The sequence below is a fragment of the Mustela nivalis genome (genome assembly GCF_964662115.1).
Source record: "Mustela nivalis genome assembly, chromosome: 17".
Classification (NCBI taxonomy): Eukaryota; Metazoa; Chordata; class Mammalia; order Carnivora; family Mustelidae; genus Mustela; species Mustela nivalis.
This window is the reverse complement of record NC_139036.1, coordinates 6,086,756-6,111,603: the sequence shown is the minus strand read 5'-3', so window position 1 is coordinate 6,111,603 and position 24,848 is coordinate 6,086,756. Positions and strand designations below refer to the sequence as shown.

General features: G+C 42.0%; 1 protein-coding gene across 1 annotated transcript; it reads left to right on the top strand.

Moving 5' to 3' along the window:
• Positions 1-6: 6 nt before the first annotated feature.
• LOC309850541 (myosin-1) lies at positions 7-24,197 on the top strand. The gene is made up of 39 exons (XM_082704569.1): positions 7-39; positions 1,666-1,904; positions 1,995-2,138; positions 2,262-2,418; positions 3,525-3,552; positions 4,304-4,418; positions 4,503-4,595; positions 4,730-4,793; positions 5,466-5,564; positions 5,655-5,758; positions 5,909-6,047; positions 6,225-6,343; positions 6,434-6,583; positions 6,698-6,868; positions 7,633-7,942; positions 8,039-8,109; positions 9,243-9,330; positions 9,464-9,581; positions 9,884-10,007; positions 10,096-10,232; positions 10,325-10,580; positions 12,776-13,018; positions 13,112-13,288; positions 14,106-14,251; positions 14,331-14,421; positions 14,508-14,897; positions 15,496-15,622; positions 17,230-17,348; positions 17,492-17,688; positions 18,981-19,164; positions 19,439-19,604; positions 19,694-19,818; positions 20,233-20,541; positions 20,628-20,831; positions 21,142-21,267; positions 21,358-21,528; positions 21,793-21,897; positions 22,021-22,116; positions 23,939-24,197. Exons 2-39 carry the CDS (start codon positions 1,701-1,703, stop codon positions 24,089-24,091), a joined length of 5,820 nt encoding a protein of 1,939 aa, XP_082560695.1. The 5' UTR covers positions 7-39; positions 1,666-1,700; the 3' UTR covers positions 24,092-24,197.
• The last annotated feature ends 651 nt before the right edge of the window (positions 24,198-24,848 follow it).

The following is a 24,848-nucleotide window of genomic DNA, read 5'->3' as shown; positions in this document are numbered from 1 at the left end:
TCTTACAGTTCTGACCCACTTCCAGGTTGCATTTCTAAGGTAAGGTACTGATTTTTTTCCCTCATTCTTCACAGGGTGCAAGAAATCTTCCACAGTGGTTGGAGAGTGCTCAGGGGGCTATAAAATGAAAGCATTTTCATTTCATGGTTGATCATGTTTCCCTTGAAGAATTCTGAGAGGGAATTTAGAAACTTGTTCTCATTAAGTTATATCCTCTGCAATACCTGAAAATGCTTTCTTAGAATTTTGAGTTTTATATACAATTTTTTTCTATTTTTTGCATTGTAGTCTGTCTTTTAAATAACTTATGACATGCAATACATTTTGGTGTTAGTTATAGAGAAAATATAAATTTCCTATATTATAGATTTTCCTCAGCACCATATACTGTAAAAACAAAACCAAAAAACAAAAACAAAACCTGAGATGCTGTCTGGATGAATTGAGTCCCTGCACCTTGAAAAAGTAGCCTCAATCCTCATGTTGTTTCACAGTCTATAAAATGGGAAAAAAAATTTAAATGCTCTGAAAAATGATTATGAGCATTTTTAGCAACACAAAGCATTTTTGTGTTATCCAAATCACCACAGTTTGGGAAAGAATATCTATATTATTATAAAACAAATTACCTCAGATTATTATTAATGGATATTAAAGTGGCAAGAGATGGAAGGATCCTGAAAAGAAAGTTTTGTGAAATTTTTATGAGAATCTCAGTAATAAGGAAAACATAATAATATTTTATAAGGCTTTTAAAAATATTAAGGACAACTGAAAAAGCCAAATTTGTCAGAAGTGTGGAAACAAGAGAAACTGGTGTAAAATAGAATTTATTTTTTTAAAGATTTTATTTATTTGATAGATCACAAGTAAGCAGAGAGGAAGGCAGAGAAAGAGGGGGACCGAGCAGACAGCCCAATGTGGGCCTCGATTCCAGGACCCTGAGATCATGACCTGAGCTGAAGGCAGAGGCTTAACTCACTGAGCCACCCAGGCACCCCAGAGTTTTTGTTTTGTTTTGTTTTGTTTTTAACAAAACAATGTAAAGCAAAGCTCCCTACAGTTCTGCTTTCTTTGATCAGGTAGCCTTTGTAAATCTATAATGAATCCAATCTATAATGAAAAGATTTTCACTACATACAAATAGTTCCCGGAATTTTCACAACATAAACCTATTGTATCTTTAATTCACAAAGCCAGCTTTGAGCCCTTCCCTGTATTCAGCATGTATCCTAAGAGGCACGAAGGATGCCTTGAAAGAGAGGTGCTCCCCGCCTACAGGGTGCTTATAATCCATCTGGAAGATAAGAGCTCTCAATGATAAGAGCCGGAGGACACCTGCCATTATCCTCACTTTGTGCTCTGTATAAGCTAATCACAGCGCGTATATAGAAATTAACATGCATACCAAATATAACAGAGAATGCAGCTAAAATATCATATGGCAGATGAGCCAGAAACCACAGTCTCTTTGCAAATGCTCGATTACCTATCAGCTTTGGCACAGAACACGAACGCTGACATTTCATCTCCAGCCAAGCCAGGGAGGTCATACTCCACACAAAGCTAAAGTGCTCAGTTCCTCAGTGATTCAAAAATGTTTTCTTTTTCTAAATGTGCAATCAAATATCTGAATTTCCAGAATATCTTTTCTTTCCCTCCCAGGCAGGGTCTTCGCGACTGGGCTGAGTTCAGCAGCCATGAGTTCAGACCAGGAAATGGCCATTTTCGGGGAGGCGGCTCCGTACCTCCGGAAGTCTGAAAAGGAGCGCATTGAGGCCCAGAATAGGCCCTTTGATGCCAAGACATCTGTCTTTGTGGTGGATCCCAAGGAATCCTTTGTGAAAGGGACCGTCCAGAGCAGAGAAGGAGGGAAAGTGACGGTGAAAACCGAAGGTGGAGCGGTGAGTGAGCCCCTGGAGCTGGCCCCGTTCTGTCAGTTCTTGTGTTTGGTCTCTCGACTCACCTGAGCCGTTATCTTCCCCGTTTGCCAGACTGTGACAGTGAAAGATGATCAAGTCTACCCCATGAACCCTCCCAAGTACGACAAGATCGAGGACATGGCCATGATGACCCACCTGCACGAGCCCGCTGTGCTGTACAACCTCAAAGAGCGTTATGCAGCCTGGATGATCTACGTGAGTTCATTCTCATGGCCTTCTGCTCAGACAGCTGGTTAACAGTTTTGAAAAATAGTAGATTATTAAGGTCCCTATGAGATGATTATACTCCTTTTTTTTTTTTCCTCATTTTTGGTGTAGACTTACTCAGGCCTCTTCTGCGTCACCGTGAACCCCTACAAGTGGCTGCCGGTGTACAATGCAGAGGTGGTGACAGCCTACAGAGGCAAGAAGCGTCAGGAGGCCCCGCCCCACATCTTCTCCATCTCTGACAATGCCTACCAGTTCATGCTGACGGGTCAGTGGCTCAAGTGTTTCTCATACAAATTATTTAACCACCTAGAGTCACACAGAGAAAAGTGTTAAAGCTAAACAGATCTTCAGAGATAATCTAATCTAAGCCCCTGGTTGTACAGAAGAGTTAACTGAAGCACAGAGAGGTACATGCTGTCAGAGCTGGAGCTAAAACTGAGCTCTCTAGACCCCACCTCTTTGACTTTACCAGGCCACGCCTCTGCTTCTATCTTTTGAAACTTAACTTGTTTGTATTCTCCACAGAAATACATAATTTATGGTATAGATTTAAGTAACAATAGTTAAGATTAAGTAACGACAGAATCATATTGTCTGAATGGAAATGAAAAATCCTTCTGTGCTCAAGTTCCTTGTTGACTACCACTCTGATGCTTTCAGGAGTACTGTCACCTCTAACATCATCAGAGACCATCCCACAGAAGATAGCCTCTTGAATGAATGAATGAATGAATGAATGAATTGAATGAAGATGGTGTTTGAACATGCACAGAAACATAAGTTGTTTTCTGCCCCCTTAAAAGCGTTTTTGTTCTGACTGGGGCATTCTCCTCACCTGATCTTTCTTTGCCCTGATAGCACACTTTTGACAGGACTGATCAGAGTTAGGGTTACGGCCTATGATATTTTCTCTTTCCCCCCCCCATTCTGTGAGTCCAACTGACTCATTTAGAAACCAAATCTCAACTTTGGCTTGATGAGCACTATTTAAACCTATTAAACTACCATCCAAATCCTTCATATATTCTGCATTTTTCACTCCTTTATGCATGAATCAGCAGAGAGTATGCTTCTGAAATCCACAGCAGACAACTACAGAGTATGTCTGGCTTTGGAAAGTACTGCTCATTCTTTTAAACCAGAAGGACACACTTAACTATGAGGGCTTAAGGAATTTCAGATATAACAACATTTTATGTTTCTCTTCAATTTAAAATGTTTAAGAATAATATATATAACTTTACAGTAATAAATTTTTAAACTCCATTCAAAATGACACAGTATTTATAGTCAATGCCCCAAGTGTTTCCCTATAGAAAGTTCTGTTTGTGTAACTTGTATGATGCTGATTGTCCACTATCTTTCTCCTAGATCGGGAGAATCAGTCCATCTTAATCACGTATGTATTACTATTCTGGGATATATTGGTATTTTATTCGCATGGGGAGAATGCCACACTAAAATGAATTAGTTAGTGCTCGTGCTGAAGCAATGCTGTTCAGCCTGGAACAGGATACAGTTTGTGCTGTGTCGTAGGGTTTAGACTGCATCAGAATGTAAAATAACAATCGCCTAAACTTTGTCATATGCTAGTCCAGTTTTAAAAGCTGCCCAGAACTTTCTTAAGAGTAGGGGTTATAAATCCTTTCTCTGTGCATGGCCAGGACCTGGTACACGGCAGTGAATAACATATAGCCATCTGAACACTGAGCCATTTGGGATTATTCACAGTGGCCCACTATTTAAGGCCTACTTGAGAAACATCTAGTCCTTCAAAGACTTCACTTGAGCCATGTCTTTTGTCTAAGGAAACTGAGGAACTACATTTGTTGTTTTTTATGTTTTCATTTTCCACATAGACGTTGGGTGGCTGCCTCTTGGACCCCCAGCCCAGGTCACAGCACCTACAAACAAGACTGGCACATTTTCAAGAAATATGTGTTAGGTGATTAATGAATGAATTCCCCTACTTTTTGTCAGTGCAAAGCAACAGAAATAATATGAGCTATAGTAGGCTGAAGAGAAGAGTGGGGAGAAACTGACAAAGACATATAAAAATGGGTGCGTAAGGTAGTAAATGCTGATGATGGAGGTTCTTTGATTTGTCACACAGCTTAATTCCTCACGTACGTTTGGTCTCTGTTTGACAGCGGAGAATCTGGTGCAGGGAAGACTGTGAACACCAAGCGTGTCATCCAGTACTTTGCAACAATTGCAGTCACTGGGGAGAAGAAGAAGGAGGAACCTACCTCTGGCAAAATGCAGGTGGGTCTGGGATCAGACTCCAGACTCTCAGGGCTCTCGGGAAGTCTGGAGCCCAGGAGATAAGGACCGCTCTTGCCTTTGCAGGGGACCCTTGAAGATCAAATCATCAGTGCCAATCCCCTACTGGAGGCCTTTGGCAATGCCAAGACTGTGAGGAATGACAACTCCTCTCGCTTTGTAAGTCTCCTGGTCACAGAGGGATCTTCTCAGCCCTTCCATGCCAGAGAAAGCATGTTTGAATTATCATTTCCATCTCATTTTTCTTGAGTGCTTCAAGTTTTGTATGTAACATCATCATTTTTATTTGCAAGGGTAAATTCATCAGGATCCACTTTGGTACCACGGGAAAACTGGCTTCTGCTGATATTGAAACATGTGAGTAACAGGACCTCCTAAACAGAATCCACGAATGACAAATGATGGTCTGGAGGAACATTTTGCAGCTCCTGCTGAGCCCAGGGCCTGTGAAACACCAGTCTGCTGCCAAACGTGCCCGTAGTTAATGCCCTCCTATCCATAGCCCACAGTGTGCTTTATCCCAGTCATGAACTAATGACTCTATAAGAACTGCCAGGAGCCATGGGGCTTGTCTGAGATATTCCAGCCTCAGAACAGATTTCAATTTTCTCTAAGAAAACACTAACACTAGGGTAAATGAGTTGCCTTCAAGTTGAGAATGGGTGATTTCTTCCTAGCCTGAGGCTTGATAAATGTTGCTCTCAGTGGTTCCTCTATTATAAAGTGAGAAAAGACCCTGAGGAGGGAGGGGTTCTCCAGAATCAATTATATCCCAAACGTCAATGATCTTCTGCATGAGAAATGTCTATGTCTTGGGCCAGGCATGCTTTAGTCTCTTTCTGGAGGTGGTAAGAGCACCTGTGATGGCGTTTATAGAGGCACAATATGTAGCCTATGTTGTAGAGGCACAACACTCAGCTGAAATCACAACAGGCCAGGGAGATTTTTTAGTTAATTATCCCAAATTCCAAAATCACTTCAGGAACTTTGCAATTTTTCCTCCTGACCAGTGTCTACTTTTCATTGCAGATCTTCTGGAGAAGTCTAGAGTTACTTTCCAGCTGAAGGCGGAAAGAAGCTACCACATTTTCTATCAAATCATGTCTAACAAGAAGCCAGACCTAATTGGTAAGAAGGAGCTTAAATTTATAAGGTAGAAGTTAATCACTTTATTAACAACTCCTGATGGAAAACATACCCTGAATTCTATGTACCCAGAAATGCTCCTGATCACCACCAACCCATATGACTATGCCTTCGTCAGTCAAGGGGAGATCACAGTGCCCAGCATTGATGACCAGGAAGAGCTGATGGCCACAGATGTAAGTCACATATAAAGTTTTTTTTTAATCCATTATGTATGAAATGACAATAACACTCCTCTATAGGTGTGGTTAAGGATAAGTTATATATTCTCCTGAATAAATTAGTGTCTTCTGCCCTAACTTTTGTCCTCTCATCTTTCCTGGCAGAGTGCTATTGACATCCTGGGCTTCACCTCTGATGAAAGAGTCTCCATCTACAAGCTCACAGGTGCTGTGATGCATTATGGGAACATGAAGTTCAAGCAGAAGCAGCGTGAGGAGCAGGCTGAGCCAGATGGCACCGAAGGTAATACAGACAAGATCATTCCAAATTCATGTCTTCTTTATAGTTGAGCTTCTGATGAACGTATGCATATTCACCCCCATACAGATTTTCTATAGAATGGTTCACTCATCACTCTGTCCCCATGAACTGTGGGACCCACAGTAGGTCACACAGGGTGCCTGAATTTTGTCTCTGCAGTTGCTGACAAGGCGGCCTATCTCCAGGGCCTGAACTCTGCTGACTTGCTCAAAGCCCTCTGCTACCCCAGGGTCAAGGTCGGCAACGAGTACGTCACCAAAGGCCAGACTGTGCAGCAGGTGAGTGTGTGACCTCAGTGAATGATACCTGTCGCAGGCCTTCACAACATGTCTTCAGTAGCACCAACAATCACTACCCTGTCCACAAAGGTGTACAACTCCGTGGGCGCTCTGGCCAAGGCCGTCTATGAGAAGATGTTCCTGTGGATGGTCACCCGCATCAACCAGCAGCTGGACACCAAGCAGCCCAGGCAGTACTTCATCGGGGTCTTGGACATCGCAGGCTTTGAGATCTTTGACGTGAGTTGTTTGAATAAATGGCCTTTGTAAGGCCCTTCCATTTTGTGTCTTCTTTGCAGAGTCCCCACTGGATTTTCCAGACTCACTCCAACTCTTGCTCTTTGTAACACCTAGTTCAACAGCCTGGAGCAGCTGTGCATCAACTTCACCAACGAGAAGCTGCAGCAGTTCTTCAACCACCACATGTTCGTGCTGGAGCAGGAGGAGTACAAGAAGGAGGGCATCGAGTGGGAGTTCATCGACTTCGGGATGGACCTGGCTGCCTGCATTGAGCTCATCGAGAAGGTTCGCTTCCTTTTTTCAGGTCACGGATTATACCACTGAGAAAAATCTTAGAAGACTTCAACTCATAAATAAAATCAGGAAAAGTCCTTCTTTTGCTAATTCTGAGGGAGATATTCTGGTAAAAGGAGAGTGAATATTTTCTCTAGCAACCAGAAATCTCCATTTCCCGATAGTTGGCAATGCAAGACCTTATATTTAAAACCACCTTTCTCTAAAAAAGCATACTATAAAGAGTATTTTTCACTCATTTTCCCTTTGTCATTCTTAGATTCAGTTTTACTGGCAACTGAAATGTGAATTTCTAATATTTAAAGCAGAGGCTCTCAAAATTCAGTTTGAGACTCATCACAAGTGCTTAATAAAACTGCGGAATTCCCTAATCTCACCCCTGGGAAAACTCTTCGGGAAGTGTAGGATGGATCCTTAGAATATGCATTTTCACCAAGGGTTTCTGATCCAACTAGTTTGCAAGTCAAACTTGGGAGAAATGCGGCTGTGGAGCCGTGGGGCAAGACATAAACTCCAGGAGAGTATGGCGTTTGCTCCTCTCCCTCACCATCACATCCCAGAGCCAACACAGAACTTGGATCTCAATAGGCACTCAATAAATATTTGCAAATGTAATGACTTATGAACCAAGGGATGAGTTTTCATTAATTGTAAGAAATTAAAGGATGAATTTACTCAAATAGGATCAAGATGTCACATATTATTTCTACAAGCAGACAAAATTGAAAGGCATTTGTTTCTTTTCATCTTTTCAGCCCATGGGCATCTTCTCCATCCTGGAAGAGGAGTGCATGTTCCCCAAGGCCACAGACACCTCCTTCAAGAACAAGCTCTATGAGCAGCACCTGGGGAAGTCCAACAACTTCCAGAAGCCCAAGCCTGCCAAAGGCAAGGTTGAGGCCCACTTCTCTCTTGTCCACTACGCTGGCACCGTGGACTACAACATTGCCGGCTGGCTGGACAAGAATAAGGACCCCCTGAACGAGACCGTGGTCGGGCTGTACCAGAAGTCTGCATTGAAGACTCTGGCTTTCCTCTTCTCTGGGGCAGCAGCTGCTGAAGCAGGTAAATTCCAACAGAAGTCATCCTTTATTTAATGTGTCAAACACACACTAAGGAAGCCTGTGCAATGATTGCTTGTGCTCTCTCTAACCACCTTAGAGTCTGGCGGTGGCAAGAAAGGTGGCAAGAAGAAGGGTTCTTCTTTCCAGACTGTGTCTGCTCTCTTCAGGGTATGGAATGCCTTTGCTATGTCTTATTAGATTCAGGGAATGGGACATAATCTTGCAAGGATTCCAGAACCGGACATGACTCTAGAGACAAGTCAGTGGGTGGTGGTAGAGCAGTTTAGAGACGTCGGGGTTGTTTGGAAGAGACAGATCAGTATATAGGAGACAAGGTGTCAAAAGGGATGAGAGTAAATTGCACAAGTCAGCATCAGATGGTAAAATTAAATTGGGGGGCCAGGAAATAAGGTCATTGACATTTAAAAGGTTCTGCTAGGATAGGACTAGGCAAAACGTGAGACTTGCTGGAGACTGTGAGAGCCTTCAAATGATGTACGTGCTTAGGTGTATACTGGCTCAGAACTGAAGTGAGTGGACTTTGAAAGCTGATAACAGAAGATCTCTGCTGGGAATTGGAGACTGATTCTAAACAAAGGAATTAAAAAACCAGATGCAATAAGAAATAGCTCTTAAAGGAAAATTTACCTTTCTTAGGACAATCCCATCTGTAATAACAAAAGCTTTAGTTATTCTGAAAAACCAGGATTTCCACAAGTTGGAAGACTTCTTCTCATACCTGGTAACATGGCTATTGGTGTTTTGCCAATTCCCAGAGTGAGGCACTAAAAGGCCACTTTCTGTGGAATGAGCAGGAGAATATAGCTCTATAATTAGAATAAGGAGTAAGAATGTGATAGAGAAGCAGATACAATTGAAAATAGGGTAAAGAAAGAAATTAGAGATTTGGAAGAAGACACTGAATTATTTGTAAAGCTCAATCACACAGCTAGACCGAAGAGTCTGGGTAGAATGTTTCCCTACATTTAGAATATCATACTCAAGCTACAACACACACTAGGAAATTCAGCAGGAGTGACCGCTTCAATGACTAACAGAAAAGTATGTTTATCATGCACGAAAACAGGAAAAAGAAGGACATTTTGAGAATGTGGAAATTCCAACTCCTCATTTTCAAATCTGGACACATTCAGATAGTGTTTGAATTAGATATTACTGGATCCTATAACTAGATACTATTAGAGCTGAGCCAATATCACAGATGTCACAATGATTATATCTGTGAATATGAATATACAGAAACAGTGCTTTTTAAAATCAAATATTCATAAATTCCACAGGAGAATTTGAATAAGCTGATGACCAATCTGAGGAGCACTCACCCCCACTTTGTACGCTGCATCATCCCCAATGAAACCAAGACTCCAGGTAAGACCCACCTGTTGCCTGAACAAACTTTGGTTCCAACAGGAAGTAGAGTTAGAAGGGTTAGAAGGTTAGAAGGCAAGCAAGGATGCTTGCCTTAGACCATGAAATGAGGCATGTGTGCTCTTCCTCTTAGGGGCCATGGAGCATGAACTTGTCCTGCACCAGCTGCGGTGTAACGGGGTGCTGGAAGGGATCCGCATCTGTAGGAAGGGGTTCCCAAGCAGGATCCTTTACGCAGACTTCAAACAGAGGTCAGACTCTCTCACTGCAAATTATCTGAAGAGGTTCTTTTGTTTATTTTAATTGTTTCAATGGAAAAATCCTTTATACTTTCTATTATAATTGAAGAAAAGAGAAACACATTTGGCAGGTGCTGTATTGACAGGCCAAAATTTGACACCCTCTGATACACAGAGAATGAAGACATGGATATGATTTCTTTATTTATTTATGTTTGCTGGACTATCCAGAGTCTACATCATTTCTATAGTAATGCAAGATGTCGTCTTGTTGGTGACAACAGCTCTATCATTTATTTTCTTGGCCTAAACAGATACAAGGTATTAAATGCAAGTGCTATCCCTGAAGGACAGTTCATTGACAGCAAGAAAGCTTCTGAGAAGCTTCTTGGGTCCATCGACATTGACCACACCCAGTATAAATTTGGTCACACCAAGGTAATGGTCTCTAAAGCCTATCTGATGCTATTCTTGTCCCTGTGAAGTTTCTGTATAGTGTCTGATCTGCAACTCCTCCCATGAATAGGTCTTTTTCAAAGCTGGTCTTCTGGGACTCCTAGAGGAGATGCGAGATGAGAAGCTGGCCCAGCTGATTACTAGAACCCAGGCCAGGTGCAGAGGGTACTTGGCAAGAGTGGAGTACCAGAAGATGGTGGAGAGAAGGTATTAACAGAGATACTCTACAAGTACCCTTGACCCTTCTAACTCTACTTCCTGTTGGAACCTGACTTTGACCACTTCTGCTCCTATCACAGAGAGTCCATCTTCTGCATCCAGTACAATGTCCGTGCTTTCATGAACGTCAAGCACTGGCCCTGGATGAAGCTGTATTTCAAGATCAAGCCGCTCCTCAAGAGCGCAGAAACAGAAAAGGAGATGGCCAACATGAAGGAAGAGTTTGAGAAGACCAAGGAAAACCTTGCAAAGGCTGAGGCCAAAAGGAAAGAGCTGGAGGAGAAAATGGTTGCTCTCATGCAAGAGAAAAACGACCTGCAGCTCCAGGTCCAAGCTGTGAGTGTCAGAGCCCATTTCTTGCAATCAGATGCTAACATTTTGGCTCAGCAGTTGCTGGAGAAAGGTTTAGATTCCACCTCACTAAGGGACTATCAATCTTTCCAAATTCACAACTCCTTAGAAGTTCTACACAATCCCAGACAGAACATTACTACCAGGCATTGTGGTAGGATCTCTTGCTGTCGAAAAGGAGAAAACAAAAGCACTTCCCTTTTCCCCCTAATGTTTTTCCTAGCAAAATTTGAGCAAAAAGTGAGGTGACCTTTGCTCCATTAGACTCTCCCTACTGAAAAAAGCACATAAGACCAGGGAAAAGAAAAACAATATTTACAGTGGGGAGGGAGGAGACACTGTGATGGAAATGGATCAACTTGAAACCAATATGAAACCAACTGACAAACCAATATGAAATCAACTTCTCAACTCTGTCTTTAGAAACTCTCCAGTACCTGAAATAATAGAGTCATTGCAAGGATAATGGCAATATTTTCTACAGAGTGTGTCAGTTTTTAGGCAAAGCATGAGATACTCTCGTATGGGTTGATATGGTTTGATATTCTTGTTCCAATGTCCCAATAAACATCCAGAAGATTGGGAAGAAATATTTGATCAAACACAACTGTCTAACCCACTTTTGTGATTCAGATGACTTTTTGACTCTTCAAAAAGTCATTTGAAAAGAGACTTTCAGTTTGCTACTAAGACCAACAACCTAGGCCCTGAGAGTGACCCGGTAGTCCTCTGAATTCAGAAGCAAATTGACACTGGTCCAGTTGGGTATTTACACTTGGAACACTCAACTGGAAAATTTAAAGAAAAATGAACTATCTGTACATACCTAGGTTGGCATTGTGTCTTTCCCTATAGTTCATGTACAACAGGGTTTTCTAAATTGAGGAGAAAGGTTCATCACACCTCGGAGAGCCAGTTAGCTACCGTAGGGCATATCTAAGGTTAAGTCATATCTACGGTTAGCCACCATAGGGCATATCTAAGTTTGGTCTGAGCATACTCCTCTCTTTTGAGAATAGTATGACCACTTTTCAGCACCATTCTCTCAACTCTCCACATTTAATAAATACAAGAGGACATTCCAACTGCTAGGGATACAACTTGAAGGAGACATGGTCCTGCTCCTACAGAGTTTCTATTCCAACCCTTATTCCTTCTCATGAGAAACATGCTCGCTACTTCTCTATGCACCACCTTTGAACATATTCAGCTCCCCTTATTTCTTCCATGTGTTCCCTGTAATTCCCAGTTACTCTGTAGGACATCTTCCCTTTAAGACACTTTCTTGGTATTACCCCTCCCTCTGGGCAATCCACTGGATACCCAATCATTTTGTTTTCATACACTAAGCTTTCTGGAAATAAATATTAAATAAAGAAAGGTGACTAATCTGAAATTATATACCAACACATTAAATGTAGGTGACATCATGCAGGGGAGGAAAAAGTTTTCCTGGACCCTCTTAATAAGGTCCCTGGGTGGGTTTGAATATTAAAAACCAATCAACAGGAGAGAAGCATGTATATATGTTGATTTTTACATGTATATGTAAGTCTTTACAAGAGACTAAAGACCCAAAGAAGTAAGCAGAGCAGGAAGCTTGTATATCCTTTAGACAAATGATAGATTTGTAAAGAACTGACAAGACAAAGGGGTTTAAGCTCAAGGTAGTAAATGGTGAAGAAGTAACTAAAGAAGATAAATGTTAGTTTAACAAAGATTGTTTATGCAGCCTTCTTGGCCCCCAGTTCCCATCTCTGGTGATAAGAATGTCTTGTTTCCTCCTAGTACAGGAAGGTACTTTTCACATGTTTCAGGGAAGAAGGATGAGAGGAGGAGGTCAGAATGGGCTTCCTACTTTAGCCATTTTCTCAAATGCCTTCAGTTTATGGCATGCAATATGCCAAGATGCCATATTTAGGGACAGAATGTCCTGAACCTCATCATTAGCAAATAGAAGTGTATCCTAATTTCACCAGGAGCCCTGACTTAAATTCTTTTTAAAAAAAAATCTGCAGTGCCATAATAAGTGCCCAATAAATATCTCCTAGATTATGGAAAGCTTATAAAAATTAACTCAAGGGTTTAAAACACAATTTACTTATTTGGCTTCAAAATATTTAAAAAACCGAAAATGTCCAGAGAACTAAAATCTAAAAGTGTCTATTATCCCTTTTCAGGAAGCAGATAGCTTGGCTGATGCAGAGGAAAGATGTGACCAGCTGATCAAAACCAAAATCCAGCTGGAGGCCAAGATCAAGGAGGTGACTGAGAGAGCAGAGGATGAGGAGGAGATCAACGCCGAGCTGACGGCCAAGAAGAGGAAACTGGAGGATGAGTGTTCAGAGCTCAAGAAAGACATTGACGACCTTGAGCTGACCCTGGCCAAGGTTGAAAAGGAGAAGCACGCCACAGAGAACAAGGTATGAGTTGTATTCCCTTCTATGATATAGATGTTCTGCCACCCTACTAACATGCTTTAGCACAGCTACCATTTCTCTTTTTAATTTTTTAAGGTGAAAAACCTCACGGAAGAGATGGCAGGTCTGGATGAAACCATCGCAAAGCTGACCAAGGAGAAGAAAGCCCTCCAAGAGGCCCACCAGCAGACCCTGGATGACCTGCAGGCAGAAGAGGACAAAGTCAACACCCTGACCAAGGCTAAAATCAAGCTTGAACAACAAGTAGATGATGTAAGCCTAACATCATGTAAAAAAATAATTTTTTAAATTTAGTAATAAAATCAGCCTGAGTTTACATTTTAATGATATAATGGGTACTTTTCAAGAGCTTCCAATGAATAAGTAGCGTAGAACATTATCTCTGATTCAAGGTCTAAGATGGACACCCATGGAGTCAAAAAAATCAATAAAGAACGTTGTAGGTAACAGACAGTATGGGTAAAAAGAAATAAGGGAAAGGAAGGTTATTCTGTTTATCAGGAAAAGCTGTACAAACAAAATGGGTTTTGGTTGGGATCAAAAAGCAAATGGCCAGAAAGAAACAGAGACAGTACTCTAAGGGGCGAGCAGAGCAAGAGCAAAGGAGTAGTAAATATCTAGAAGGTTTTCTCTCACAGTGAAGAAGGGGATTCCAAATAAGGAATGAGCAAGATGCATTGAGGGTTAAATGTGATCTTATAGCGAGTAGAGAACCCACTGTAAATATGTGAGTAAGGGAGGGCCTAGAAGAAGTCATGGTTTAGAAACATTGCTGCAGTGTCTACAGGTATGGTGAAACACTAATAATAGTGGTTTCCAGTGGGGGGATTCCGAAGGGATGGCATTTCCCTAGCAGTTTACTATAATCATATGGTAATGAGGTATGGTTCACCTTCTAAGTGATGACTCCTCAGCAAAGGGAATGGAATGGATGGAACAAATTAGTCTTATGAATAGAAAAATCAAAAATAAGCTGTGGGTTAGACAGGAGTCAAATGTTTAAAAGGCCAACTCTCGATGAAAGGTGGTAACATTCCAGGAACTGTATTCATGCATTATTAACTTTTAGCTTGAAGGATCCTTGGAACAAGAAAAGAAAATCCGAATGGATCTAGAAAGAGCAAAGAGGAAACTAGAGGGAGACCTAAAATTGGCTCAAGAATCCACAATGGATGTCGAAAATGATAAGCAGCAACTCGATGAGAAACTCAAAAAGTAAGCAATGAGGACAAAACTTTCAATGGGAAATTACTATTATTATATCTGTGACTGACATAAAATGCTCCTCCAACAGGAAAGAGTTTGAAATGAGCAATCTGCAAAGCAAGATTGAAGATGAGCAGGCCCTTGGGATGCAGCTACAGAAGAAGATCAAGGAGTTACAGGTGAGTCAGACCCGCCCATCTCTTTTGTGCATTCCAGGAATCAAAACTGTCATGAGTTGGCATTCACGTTGATGTGTCACCCCTAGGCCCGCATCGAGGAGCTGGAGGAGGAAATCGAGGCAGAGCGGGCCTCCCGGGCCAAAGCAGAGAAGCAACGCTCCGACCTCTCCCGGGAACTGGAGGAGATCAGCGAGCGCCTGGAGGAAGCCGGCGGAGCCACTTCCGCCCAGATCGAGATGAACAAGAAGCGCGAGGCCGAGTTCCAGAAGATGCGCAGGGACCTGGAGGAGGCCACCCTGCAGCACGAAGCCACGGCGGCCACCCTGAGGAAGAAGCACGCGGACAGCGTGGCCGAGCTCGGGGAGCAGATAGACAACCTGCAGAGGGTCAAGCAGAAGCTGGAGAAGGAGAAGAGCGAGATGAAGATGGAGATCGATGACCTCGCCAGTAACATGGAGACTGTCTCCAAAGCCAAGGTGCAATCATGGTTTAAGTCTTAAAGAGATTTCTATGAGACAGGGGTGAGTGAGAGTCTCAGGAATCCTTAGTAACTGGCAGGAGACTACATACAGACAGTGCAAGCAGGAGACAGGCGGGAGCAAAGGCACTTGGGTGTGATAGGCCAAGCGTTCAATCTTTGTTGTGAGAACAGCCACACCCAAAGAACAGTAGGGTGGGAAGTTAAGCTCTTCCAAATAAAAAAATACCATTGGACTATACATTCTGGGATTTTAAAAACACCTCACCTTGATAAGGTTTCTGTTTTTCCCCTTAAACACAAATAAATTGCTCCTCAAAAAAATTGCCCAGAATTAAATCAAGTATCATTATTCTCCCATCAGAGACAAAACCAGTTGAGTACAGACTTGAATTCACAAAGCAGTTCACTGGTGGCATGTTTGGACTATATCACTTGTTACTCTTTCCTTAATAATCTTAGGCCTCTGTAGTGTGTGTTTGTAAAGATAGTGTATTATCACAGGGCCCACAGCCCCTGTGGAGTGCTCAAATTATGAAAAATTCCTGTGGTCCAAATGCTTGCTTGATAAGCTTTCTACCACCTTCTGAATGCAGGGGAACCTTGAAAAGATGTGTCGCACTCTAGAAGACCAGGTGAGTGAACTTAAGACCAAGGAAGAGGAGCAGCAGCGGCTGATCAACGACCTGACGGCTCAGAGAGCGCGTCTGCAGACGGAATCAGGTGGGCCATTTATCAGTGTTGACCTTGAATGACAAATTTCCTTTGGATGCTTAATTCACTGGAAAACTCTGCACTGACTTATTGAGATCACATATTACCCTCCTGGGAGACACCTGTCACCACCACTATGAACAAATCACTGACCACTGTCATAGATTGCTTTCTTTTTTGTTGTAATCGTGACTTTCATTAAAGAGATCCAGGCTCTTCTGTTTCTACACATTTTAAAGCACATTTGACTTTAATCAAGTTATCAAATTAAAAGTGTAGCTTCATAGTATTTATTTGCACTTTTCAAAATGCTCACACAAGTTATTTATTACTTTATTACCCTCAACAGTCTGTGTAATGTAATACACATATTAAAGATGACAGGCGATGGCAGTGATGAAGTGACTGTCCAGGAATGCTTACTCCTCTCTTCTCCCTGAAGTCTGGCCAAATGCTGCTAGCTCGCACAGTCACGCAGAGAAATTCAGTAGTACAACCCAGCCCAAGAGCCTTAAGTGATGATTGTAGAGTTTTGACTATCCAAATTGGAGAGTCTCTGCATTTCCTCTGTCCCCTAATCAAACCATCCAACTTTACCAAATTTCCACCTCCCCAAGTGAGAGGTAATAAGATGGAAATTATTTTATGGGTCATCTGGACTACTAAAGTGATAAGCAGGTCAATGTTGAAGAACCACTTTACTCTTTCACATGCATTCAAGTATTGTTCTTTCTAGACAAAGTTCAAAGTCAGGCTTTTATTATTGTTATACAGGTAGTTAGTAGACTTCATAAAAAAAAAAAAAAAACCTGTATTCTCAGGGCACCTGGGTGGTTCAGTCATTAAAGCATCTTCCTTAGACTTCGGTCATGGTCCCAGGGTCCTGGGATTGAGCCCCATGTCAGGCAGCCGGCTCTGCAGAGAGCCTGCTTCTCCCTCTTCCTCTCCCGTTGTTTGTGTTCTCTCTCTTGCTGTCTCTCTGTGTGTCAAATAAATATATAAAATCTTTTTTTTTTAAGTCTGTATTCTCAAAGTATCAAAATCCTCCTTGTAGACTCTTTTCTAAGTTCCTTCTTTAACTTAGTGGCATGGGAAAAAAAGAAAGTTGTGATTCTTACTAAATATTAACATCTCTTGTTACATGCTTCTTGACCAATTTCTACTGTGATAAATAATCTTCTTTTAAAGATTTATTTATTTGACAGACAGAGAGAGCATAAGTAGGCAGAGTGCTAGATAGAGGGAGAGGGAGAAGCAGGCTCCCTGCTGAGCAGAGAGCCTGATGAGCAGCTGGATCCCAGGACCCTGGAATCATGACCCGAGGCGAAGGTAGCCTTTTAACCAACTGAGCCACCCAGGCTCCTCTGTGATATATAATCTTACATATCTTTCAAAATATCTTGCGTTGCTACTAAGTATGTAATCAGCCTCCCAGCTTTCCATACTTCTCATTTTTACATAGATTTGCTCATCAGAACTGAAGTGGAGCTTGGTGGCTTGCTGTAATCTATACTCCCCAATGTATTTCAAACTCAGGTCCCTTTCCCTGCTCCAGTTTTTAATCCAGAGCTAATTTCCAAAGTGAGGTTGAGTTTTCTCCATCTTGGTCTTAACAGGTGAATATTCACGCCAGCTAGATGAAAAGGACTCCTTAGTTTCTCAGCTCTCAAGAGGCAAACAAGCATTCACACAACAGATTGAGGAACTGAAAAGGCAGCTTGAAGAAGAGATAAAAGTAAGCCCTACTTGTCATTACCCTATCTTTCAGGTTTTATTTCTCTTACTTCTATAGATTGTCTTCTGATGGCTTATAGGAGCCTAGGGACTAAATGTCACTTTAAAGATATCAAATTAGGTCTCTGATCTCTATGTTCTCAGGCCAAGAGTGCTCTGGCCCATGCCCTGCAATCAGCCCGCCACGACTGTGACCTGCTGCGGGAACAGTATGAGGAGGAGCAGGAGGGCAAGGCTGAGCTGCAAAGGGCAATGTCCAAGGCCAACAGTGAGGTGGCACAGTGGAGGACCAAATACGAGACGGACGCCATCCAGCGCACGGAGGAGCTGGAGGAAGCCAAGTATGTCCTAGACTTAGCAGAAATGAAAATATCTCTGATAACAAAGCATATCTGCCATAAGCACTGTATGGGAAAATGTCTATTGCTCCCAAAACAAATGTGAAAAGCCAAGGAAAAAACATGCATGATCATAAGCCAAAGCAAGACAAACATTCTAGGCAGGAAGGAAAAGAAATTAAGGGAGAAGGCAGAAAAAAGAAAGCAAACAAGGCAAGAGGAACCTGAAGGACTGCTCTTAAAAAGGGGAACTTTTGACATCTTTCTAGCCACAAAGTTGTAGACAGAGTAAGGTTAACTGTACTCCCCTGTGCCCTTCCTCCCTCTCAGCCACTAATGGGAAAATCAGTTCAAGGTGTTAGCCGTGTAAGGGGAAAAAATAACTGGGCCTCAGAACACAGCTCCTCCTTCTGAGATGTAAAAACATGGCTATTGGTAGGGGAACAAAGACATATATTGTTAAAGACTTAAAAAAAACAAGTTCTGCAATAAGAAAGGAAACACATCATTTCATAAGGGACCAAATATTAAATGCAATCAAACGGTTCAAGATTGAACTGTAAAAACAGAGAAATCTGGACAAGAAGAAACCTACTCATTCAACAGAAATTTCAGGAGAGATCTAGTTGTTTATCCTGTGACCCATGTACAACTATGTAGTTGGAATCATGGTGTCTGGATGCCTTAGAAGAGCATCTGAGTGGAGCTCACAAAACAAAATTGATATTTATTTGGAAAAGTTTATTTTTATTAAATGATTACTGTAAACCAAGAAAAATAAGGGACACAATTAGCCAAAACACAATTAGCCAAAATCAAGTATATTTGATTTGAGGTCAAATTCATTCATTTAAATTCAATTCACCCAACATTTGAGCATTTAATATGTGTGACAGCCTACAAGAAAACAAAGATGAGCAACATACACACTCTACCCTCTGGAGATGAAAATTCAGTGGAGATAAGACAAAGATAACAGTAATTCAAGGCAGATATTATTATTCTATAGAGGAGAAGTAAACCAGCCATCTTGATGGGGAAAATATTGCTTGCGCTGATAACAGACAGCCTTAAAGCAGGAGTATGAAGTACGGCAGTGTTGAAATTTATACTGTTTTGAGTATTTGGTTCATAGGAGAGTAAGAATGAGTTAACACAGAACTGGGCCTACAAAACAAGCTGGAAAACCAAAGTATTGGGCGTCTGGCTGTGGAAATCACTCTTTTGTACCTACTTTGAAACATCCAATTCTACAAATGGCCATTCACTTCTCTTGTCCTTATTTTACTTTTTAGAAAGAAGCTGGCTCAGCGTCTACAGGATGCCGAGGAGCACGTAGAAGCCGTGAACGCCAAATGCGCTTCCCTTGAGAAGACGAAGCAGCGGCTCCAGAATGAGGTGGAGGACCTCATGATTGATGTGGAGAGAACCAACGCAGCCTGTGCTGCCCTGGACAAGAAGCAGAGGAACTTCGACAAGGTAACTCATATTTTAGCCTCTGGCTCAGTATTCAACACAGGATGGAAGCCAGCCTGTTACTTTCAGTGTACATTACTCGGATCACGTGAGGGCTGTTCTCAGTAGCTCCTACTCCACAGGAGGCAGTGGAGGGGAACAATGCCTATGGTTTCTACTGTTCTCATAATGATTTGACAGTCCCAGATCACCTCAACTCTGACAAGTGCCAGAATACATGGTGCCCCCATCCCATCAACTTTATCCATTAAATTTCTGAACCATTCTTTGCCCCTAGATCCTGGCAGAATGGAAACAGAAGTATGAAGAAACTCATGCTGAACTTGAAGCTTCCCAAAAGGAGTCCCGCTCCCTTAGCACAGAGTTGTTCAAGATTAAGAATGCTTATGAAGAATCTTTAGACCATCTTGAAACCTTGAAGCGGGAAAATAAGAATTTACAACGTGAGTACATTTCACCTTTTCTGTAACAAAAGATTTGAAAAAATATTTTCCCTCACTGAATAAACTTTTATATTTTTATTCACCAACAGAGGAGATTTCTGACCTCACGGAGCAGATTGCAGAAGGAGGGAAACGTATCCATGAACTGGAGAAGATAAAGAAACAAGTGGAACAAGAGAAGTCTGAACTTCAGGCCGCTTTAGAGGAGGCAGAGGTAGAAAATTTATTGTACCTTCTAAAACAATTACAAGAGGAATTAGAGTCCATTGCATGCAAGAATTGATGAAATTCTTGAATTAAGAGGGAAAAAAAGTAATTCTGACTCTGTGTACTCTGCATGAGGATGGAGAATCAATAGTGCAAGCAAATAACACACCTGTATGTCAGGAACTGTGCTAGACACTGAAAATAAACTAAGATGAATAAGTTAAGGTCCCTGCCCCCTGCCCTCAAGGGCATTATCTAGCTGGGGAGACAAAAATATATAAAACCAACAACTCATTATAGAAATTTCCAGAACAACAGAAAAATATGTGTTATGGCAGCACAAGAGCAAGAATGAATTCCTATTGTTAGAATACTGTAAACTCCCATTCCCTGCTAATGTCACCCCCTGCTGTCATTAAAGGCATCTCTGGAACATGAAGAGGGAAAGATCCTGCGCATCCAGCTGGAGTTGAACCAAGTCAAGTCTGAGGTCGACAGGAAAATTGCTGAGAAGGATGAGGAAATCGACCAGCTGAAGAGAAACCACATCAGGGTTGTGGAGTCGATGCAGAGCACCCTGGATGCGGAGATCAGGAGCAGGAATGATGCCATCAGGCTCAAGAAGAAGATGGAGGGAGACCTCAATGAGATGGAAATCCAGCTGAACCATGCCAACCGCATGGCCGCAGAGGCCCTGAGGAACTACAGGAACACCCAAGGCATCCTCAAAGTAAGTGCGTTCAAAAGATGGCCCCAAGTGGCTGGGGTGACCGCAGCCCCGAGAACGAGGTGTCCCAGTGATCGTTCCTCCCACAGGACACCCAGATCCACCTGGATGACGCCCTGCGGGGCCAGGAGGACCTGAAGGAGCAGCTGGCCATGGTGGAGCGCAGAGCCAACCTGCTGCAGGCCGAGATTGAGGAGCTGCGGGCCACTCTGGAGCAGACTGAGAGGAGCAGGAAAATGGCAGAACAGGAGCTCCTGGATGCCAGTGAGCGCGTCCAGCTCCTGCACACCCAGGTGAGTGTAACACAATAGTGAAAAATACAAAGGAATGAAAATGAAATTCCTGCTCATATCTTGGTATTACCTAAAAATGCATTCATAATGTTTCATGTAGGATGAAATTTAAAATACTTATATTTGTGGGTTAACAATATCTATACTGTGACATCCAGTCACATTAAAAACATAGTGTCATCTCAGATAATTCATGAAACAAGGAGGGATACTAATTACTTAATTAACTAGTTTGTGAGTTCATTAAAAATCTGGCATCTTGATTTTTCTCTCAAGTACTAAATATTTCTAAATTTGATATTTTAACCAGAACACGAGCTTGATCAACACCAAGAAGAAGCTGGAGACAGATATTTCCCAGATCCAGGGAGAGATGGAGGACATTGTCCAGGAAGCCCGCAATGCAGAGGAGAAGGCCAAGAAGGCCATCACTGATGTGAGCAGAGGGCAGCACGGTGGCGGTCAAATCTGAATCCTGATGTGCTCGTCCAGCTCTCTCAACTGGTTTTGTCTTACCACTCATCAGGCAGCCATGATGGCCGAGGAGCTGAAGAAGGAGCAGGACACCAGCGCCCACCTGGAGCGCATGAAGAAGAACCTGGAGCAGACGGTGAAGGACCTGCAGCACCGTCTGGACGAGGCTGAGCAGCTGGCCCTGAAGGGCGGGAAGAAGCAGATCCAGAAACTGGAGGCCAGGGTGGGTCTTCTGATCAGCATATTTCCCACCTAATTCCAATCCAGTTCTTGATTTTGAATACCTTATACTGCTGAATGATTGGGACATACAGAATGAATAGAAATGTTCCTTCCTGCCCAAGAGCTTTTAAGGGTACAACTAGACTAGGGCATCAAAATACACATAGCAGAGTAAAAGAAGCACTGCAAGTCGTTTGAAGAAACAGAAATACACTGAGTGAAAGGATCACTGTAAATGTTTTTTAAAATACCTATCTTCTTGCAGGTCCGTGAACTTGAAGGAGAAGTTGAAAGTGAACAGAAGCGGAATGTTGAAACTGTCAAGAGTCTACGCAAACATGAGAGGAGAGTGAAGGAACTCACTTACCAGGTAAAGAAAATGGCCTGTCTAGGTTTTCACCCTAGTCTGCAAGGGCTCAAAAAGCTAATGTACAACAAAATGTTCATGGTATTTGCACTTTCAAGAGACCCACCCTCCAAAATATTATTTCAGACTGAGGAAGACCGCAAGAATGTGCTCAGACTCCAAGATCTGGTGGATAAACTGCAAGCGAAGGTGAAAGCTTACAAGAGACAAGCTGAGGAAGCGGTGAGTTCTGAACCCCTTGGAGTCATCATACAATCCCTCCACCCAGCCCCAGACTTCAGTATGGCCAACCCAGCTTAGTTAGGGGAATGAAAGGAGAGGAAGGAAGGATACAATGAGGAAGGATCAAAGGAAATGGGTCAACAATGTTCTGAAGAACGAGAAGAAACCAACCACTTGATGAGCCAGGGAACATTTCCAGGAAAGGAGAAGAGCAACACAATGCTCTTAAGAGGACAAGAGTCTGGTTCAAGGAGCAGAAAGAAGCACAGAGAGCTGTAGAGAACAGGTCAAGGAGCAAAAGAGGAGGCGGATCACAGGGTCTTCTAGGTCTTGGTAAGAAGTCTGGATCACATTCTAAGTACAATGGGACACTAGGAAGCCACAGGAGGGTTCTAAATTATTCAGTCATGCCCTGGCTTATACTTTTTAAAAAGAATATTCTGGATACATTGTGGAGAATAGACTGCCCAATAACATAGGTAGGTACAGGATGACATTCTAGGAAGCTTTTCAGGTAGGCTCGTGGCTTGCCTGAGGGCAGTAGTGAAGCAAATAGAGAAGAGGGAAGTGATTCAGGGTACATTCTGGGGGGAGAAACTATAGGATGTGCTAACTGGTTGCCCTGGGAGGTAACAGAAAAGAAATCAGGGGTACTTCATCAAGTTCACAGTTTGAGAAACCAGTTGGATGGTGCAACAAAGACTACAATGGGGAACTAAGGGAGGGACAGATTCACAGGGCAAGAAAGAAATAGGAATTCTGTTATGGAAACACTCTTTGAAATGCCAACATATACAGAAATGAAGGTGACAAGTGAACAGTTAAGTCTGGAGCTCAGACTGTCTTGCTCATGTTCAGACCAATGGGTTCTTGGCACTCCACCTTATCTCATTTCCCCAACCTATGATTTATTTAAAATAATAAATACAAAATTTTCTAAATATGTAAGAATGGTTATATATACCTACTCATCACAAATTAGTTCCTCTTTTCATTAGTGGTTTTCATGATTTGGTTGACCTCTAAGGTCTGGGGTGGGAAGCAGGGCATAAAGGAGGACAGAGAGAGTGACTTAATGTGTGTCTCTAACCCCTACTTCTCTCATCTGTAACAGGAAGATCTGAGGTTTTATTCACACTCTACTATTTAGTAATCCTAAGTTTTATTAATTTCTGAACTTGAATGCCATATTTTGAACTGTTGTCAATGAGCCTTTTAAAAAAGAGCAATTACTAAAGACTAAACCCAAACCGACCTTCCCAAATTCACTACGTATCTGTTCAAACATCATCAGAGACTACTGAAGAGTATTCTGGGAAACAAATTTTGTTTCATTTCTAAATTGCATTAAATGGCAATAAGTTACACTCAAATACTCAAGGGGCAATAATTAATATTCAAGGCTAATAGCTTGATATAATATAGGCTTTTTTTGAAGGTTTTGTTTTGTGTTTTAGAAGGTTTGGTTCATTCACCAAACTCTGGCGGTGGGGAGGGGGGAGAAGAGGTTGGAAACCTGACATATTTAGTAGTAGCTCTAAGATGTTTACATGTTCAAAAGGAGAACTTTTAGGAATGTTGATAGCAAATGTCACCTGTCCCCCTGCCCCTCCTTCCTATCCATGAGTTCAAGAAGCATGAGAGGAGTTAATACAAAAAAAAAAAAAAAAAAATTCAAGAGCTTTTGTCTAGTTTTTTTTTTTTTTTAAGGTTTACTAGAGTGAAGCATTTTTAAGTAAAAAGAAATTTGAGACCAACTGACCTAAGAAACTAGAAATTCTTAACTCTTTTCCCTCCTAAATGCATCTCCATTCATTCTCAGGAGGAACAATCCAACGTCAACCTTGCTAAATTCCGCAAGCTCCAGCACGAGCTGGAGGAGGCCGAGGAGCGGGCTGACATTGCCGAGTCCCAGGTCAACAAGCTGCGGGTGAAGAGCCGGGAGGTCCACACGAAAATCATAAGTGAAGAGTAATTCAACGAAATGCTAAACAGTGACCAAGGAAATGCACAAAATGTGAACATCTTTGTCACTCTGTTTTCTACATTGTTTTTTTGCAGATAAAAAATTTATCCGCAAATAACTTGTGAGACTCTTCCCCTGCCCAACTGTGTCAATTAATCTTTTTCTGCATCAAGAAAAGAAAGAAAGAAAGAGAGAGAAAGGAAGATTTTTGGCTTTTATCATATGGAGCAGGATTTAGTCACCAAGAATAAAACATGATAGGAACAGGCAGGCCAATCCCTGATAGTGATTGCCACACTTGTCTCTGTGGGGAGCAGATGAGGCCTAGAGGTGGGCATGAGGCATACAGAACATAGCATATGATCAATCTCACTGGGCAAAACACCAGCTAGTTATCAGAAAAGGCTGATTTCTGTTAATGAAGTAATTTATTTTAATCTCAAGATTGAGTAAAAATAAAATAGTAATTACCTACATAAGATAAATGAAACAGTAAAACATTTGGACACTCAAAAATGCTCCAAATGCAAACTCTCCACTATAAATATATCAACTATTAAGTCAGGATTAGGATCCCTTGAGAGGGAAATACATTCTGCGGACTTTCTAGTTCTAGAGATTTTTAGTGTTTTTTTCCCTGCAATAGGTTTAAGTGGTTTTCCTGGGGGTCCTCCCTTGCTGTCACATTAGAACAGGAAACAGGAGGGAGTTAAGAATGAATACATTGGCAGTATCTATGCTTTCTCTGGAAAGTTCTGTGACTCTT